The 3,438-nt window shown below is 53.5% G+C and overlaps 1 protein-coding gene across 1 annotated transcript; it reads right to left on the bottom strand.

Moving 5' to 3' along the window:
- Positions 1-650: 650 nt before the first annotated feature.
- On the bottom strand, positions 651-2,022 carry LOC120701588 (dof zinc finger protein 3-like). The gene has a single exon (XM_039985576.1). The coding sequence runs from the start codon at positions 1,732-1,734 to the stop codon at positions 1,075-1,077; it is 660 nt and encodes a 219-aa protein (XP_039841510.1). The 5' UTR covers positions 1,735-2,022; the 3' UTR covers positions 651-1,074.
- Positions 2,023-3,438: the final 1,416 nt, after the last annotated feature.

Genomic DNA, 3,438 nt, shown 5'->3' with positions numbered 1-3,438 from the left:
CGCCAAGGTGTGTGTCATTGGAGCGAGGTAAACCAGCTGTCATGGGCCGGCCCAACTTTTGGGCCGCCTCCAATATCCCGGCCTGCTCTGCCGGATCCAAACGGCCCGCGGCCCCCTGGGCTTGTTCTGTACAGGTATGCAAACGGTCCCAGGCTACTTGCTTTTAAATCTTGCTTAGGCTTCAGCCCGTGATATGATCTCTTGGACTGCTCGACCCATGTATAATTTAGAAGCAAAATTATATGAGTTTGGCTAAGGTCGACCTCAATAAGCTCATTTGCGCATTATGAAAAAAGAGCCCAAATGACTACAAATTGGTAAAGTGGAAAATATTCGCGGGAAACCATAAGCTTTTGAAAACATGAGAAAACATGTCGAGAAGATATTTTTTTAGAAACACTAAAAAATGCACATCCATAGTGCATCCATTTATGTATTTTGTCGCAAAGTTGGAATACAAATTTGTTTTTTTTTGCAAAAGATCATTTGAAATAAAAAAATCAAGTGCATATACACTAGTAGAAGATAAATTTTGAGGAATTTTGTCTTCTGGTGCTTATGACTAGAAATTTATCATTTTTTATGAATTTTTCTAGATTCTATTTGCACCTGGACTTTAGTGATGAAACAAAAGACGTTTGGACTGGAAATTAGGCATGAATCTTCCCGTCTTTTGTAGCCGAAGCTTAAGACAAAAGGCTACAATACAATCAACTAGAGCCAGACCAAAGAATCAGTGGGGGCAGCCTTTGGTAACTGAGGTGCTAAACCAATAAATAGTATCAAAATTATTGTTCATCTAATGCTCATGACCCACTTTGGTCGACACCTAGCTCCGCTCGTGATAACGAAACAAATGATTTGTCAATATTTCGAGTACGAAAAAGAACTAAAACAAGCAACATCACGCAACGCAAGATCACGGGACGGCACGAATCACGACGCGTGCGCACACCAAACAACCTACGCGGCCACAGAAGGGACAAATGATCGTGGTCGGAGAGCTCGTTGATCGATCGATGTCGTGATGCATCCGGGACAAGCTTGACGTCCGACGCCACTAATGTGTACGTGTCACAGGAGCAGGTGCGGCGAGCCGCCGTGGTGCAGCGCGGGCGGCACCGCCGCGGCGAGCTCCTGCCACAGCGCGGCGGGCGGCGGGAGCGGGAACGCGCGGTCGCCCTCCAGGACCGTCGTCGTCGCGGCGAGCCACAGCAGCGGCCCCCCCGCGCCGAAGCCCAGCTGGGCGAGGTCGCCATCAGCGCCGGTGGCGGCTAGCGGCGCCGGCTGCCCGAGGCCGAGGTCGTCGGAGCCGATGAGCCGGCCTTGAAGCACCGGCGGCGGCGCCGCGCCGAGCGCGAGCAGCGGCGACGCCGGGGCCAGGTCCAGCAGCAGCGAGGCGAGGAGGCCGCCGGCGCCGGCGCCCTGCAGGAGTCCCGGCGCCGCGGCGGCTACGGCGGCGGCGGCGCGGGTGATGGGCGGCCGGCGCGGCGGCCTCGGGCGCTTGCGCGTGGCGCCCCCGACGGGGATGTTGCGGAGGGAGCCCCCCAGCGTCCAGTAGCGGCGGCACGCGCGGCAGAAGTGGCGCGGCTGCGCCGTGTTGTAGTTGTTGAAGTAGCAGAACTTGGTGTCCCGCGACGCGCACCGCGGGCACCGCTCCCGCCCCGCCGCCGCCGGCGGCGGCAGAGGAAGCGGCACGGGGGACTGCATGTGCAGCGCCGCCGCCGCCTCCATGTGACGGCGGGTCGCTGGATTCGAAGCTGCTGCGTGCTGCGCAGTCGTAGTATTATGAGAATGTTTTCGCAGTTGCTTCCCGGCCGGCGAGCTTGGGATCGGAGGCTGCCGCGCCCCGCTCTATATATACCTCGGGCGGCTGCCGGCAGAGGGATGCATGGTGGCGGTGTGCCGCAGCCGCGCAGCGGGGCGTACGGGCGGCGTGGTTGTCGAGGGAGGGAGGCGGAGAGGGACAGCTCGGGCAGGGTTTGGGGTTGCCCTCATGCCCTGACTGCTGCGGATTGTATGGAGGCGACAGCGGCAGGGGTGGCCGGCCAGACGGTGGCTCCACATATATAGGTTACGTAGCTTTCTACCGCAGATAGCTAGACGATGATGTGGAATTCCTTGTCCCTGGCATGCCATCGACCATTCAACCAGATGTGAATGTGAAGTGTTTTTGGATTCCACATCCACATGCAAATGCAAATCCAGAAACGTGCGTGGCAACAACTGATCCAAATGATTCTCGAATTGCACGCCTTTCCGGCCTCTCTTGCAGGAAATAAAACTTTGAACTTGTGAGACGAACATCATCATCGTCTTGCCCCTGACCCTGATCGACCTTGGCCCTGCTGTCAGCTGCTGCATCATGCCCATGCGTTTGCAAGGCATTGCACTGCTGCATTATTACATTATTGCAAATACATGGTGATGGTGTGGATGGGATGTTGGTCTTCCTTCAATTATATTATACTAGCATAAATGCCCGTCCGTTACTACGGATTATTAGATGCATGTCAGATGCCTGGCGCCAATAATAATGATAATTACACTGCTAATTTATAACATGACAATCGAACGTACAGAAGCGGCAAATATATAGATAGGATTCAACGGTATAACCTGAAACAGATCCGCATGTCAACATGAATTAGTTAGCAGCATTTCCTAAATTTACACATATCCATTTGGATAATTGGCCAGGTGATCACAAACGGATCAATCCAACTTATATGCAGTGGCGGAGGGTGAAGCTATTTGTAGGGGGGCCGATTTCAGAAAGCATCCATGAGCTTCATGGACTCGTCGGCGTGACACCTCAGGCTCGCAGGAGAAAGCATTGATGAGCTAATTCAATTTACTCGCCGAGGCAAGGGGGGGCCGAGCCCAGTTTCGCCTCTACTGGGCTCCGCCCCTGTTTATATGTAAAATAGGCTGGCAACATGCTAGGCATGATTCAACCTGAAGTCTACATAACCCATCAAACTATTGGAATCGGAGCACTTAACCCCCAAACTACAAAACAGGATATCTAACAGCATGATCTATCAAATACCGTGCACTTAACCCCCTTTGAGTGGTTTTTCTTAGCGGTTTCGCTACCCTGAATGCTCTTCGCAGCTGACTGCTGCTGCAGCTAGCTCTCCAGCCAATTCACCATCATGCATATGCATCTAGCAGCAAGTAGCTCGTTGCTGATCTGACCGACCGACCGACCTCCCTCTAGCTGCTAATAATTAAGATAGTAGAGCTGGCAGTGATGAGAGGCGCTGCTGCTGCTGGGACAGGGAGAGCTCGCTCGAAAGCGACGTGTCATGGATGCTCCGTACGTACTCTGTCTAGCTATGTGTGTACACAAGGCAATGCAAGCTCAAGGTTTAGGTACGGTGGAAGGATAATCATGGGCTAGCTCTTTCAAAAGCATGGCACCGATGACCAATC

Source organism: Panicum virgatum, chromosome 3K (genome assembly GCF_016808335.1).
Source record: "Panicum virgatum strain AP13 chromosome 3K, P.virgatum_v5, whole genome shotgun sequence".
NCBI lineage: Eukaryota > Viridiplantae > Streptophyta > Magnoliopsida > Poales > Poaceae > Panicum > Panicum virgatum.
This window is presented reverse-complemented; position numbering and strand designations above follow the sequence as displayed.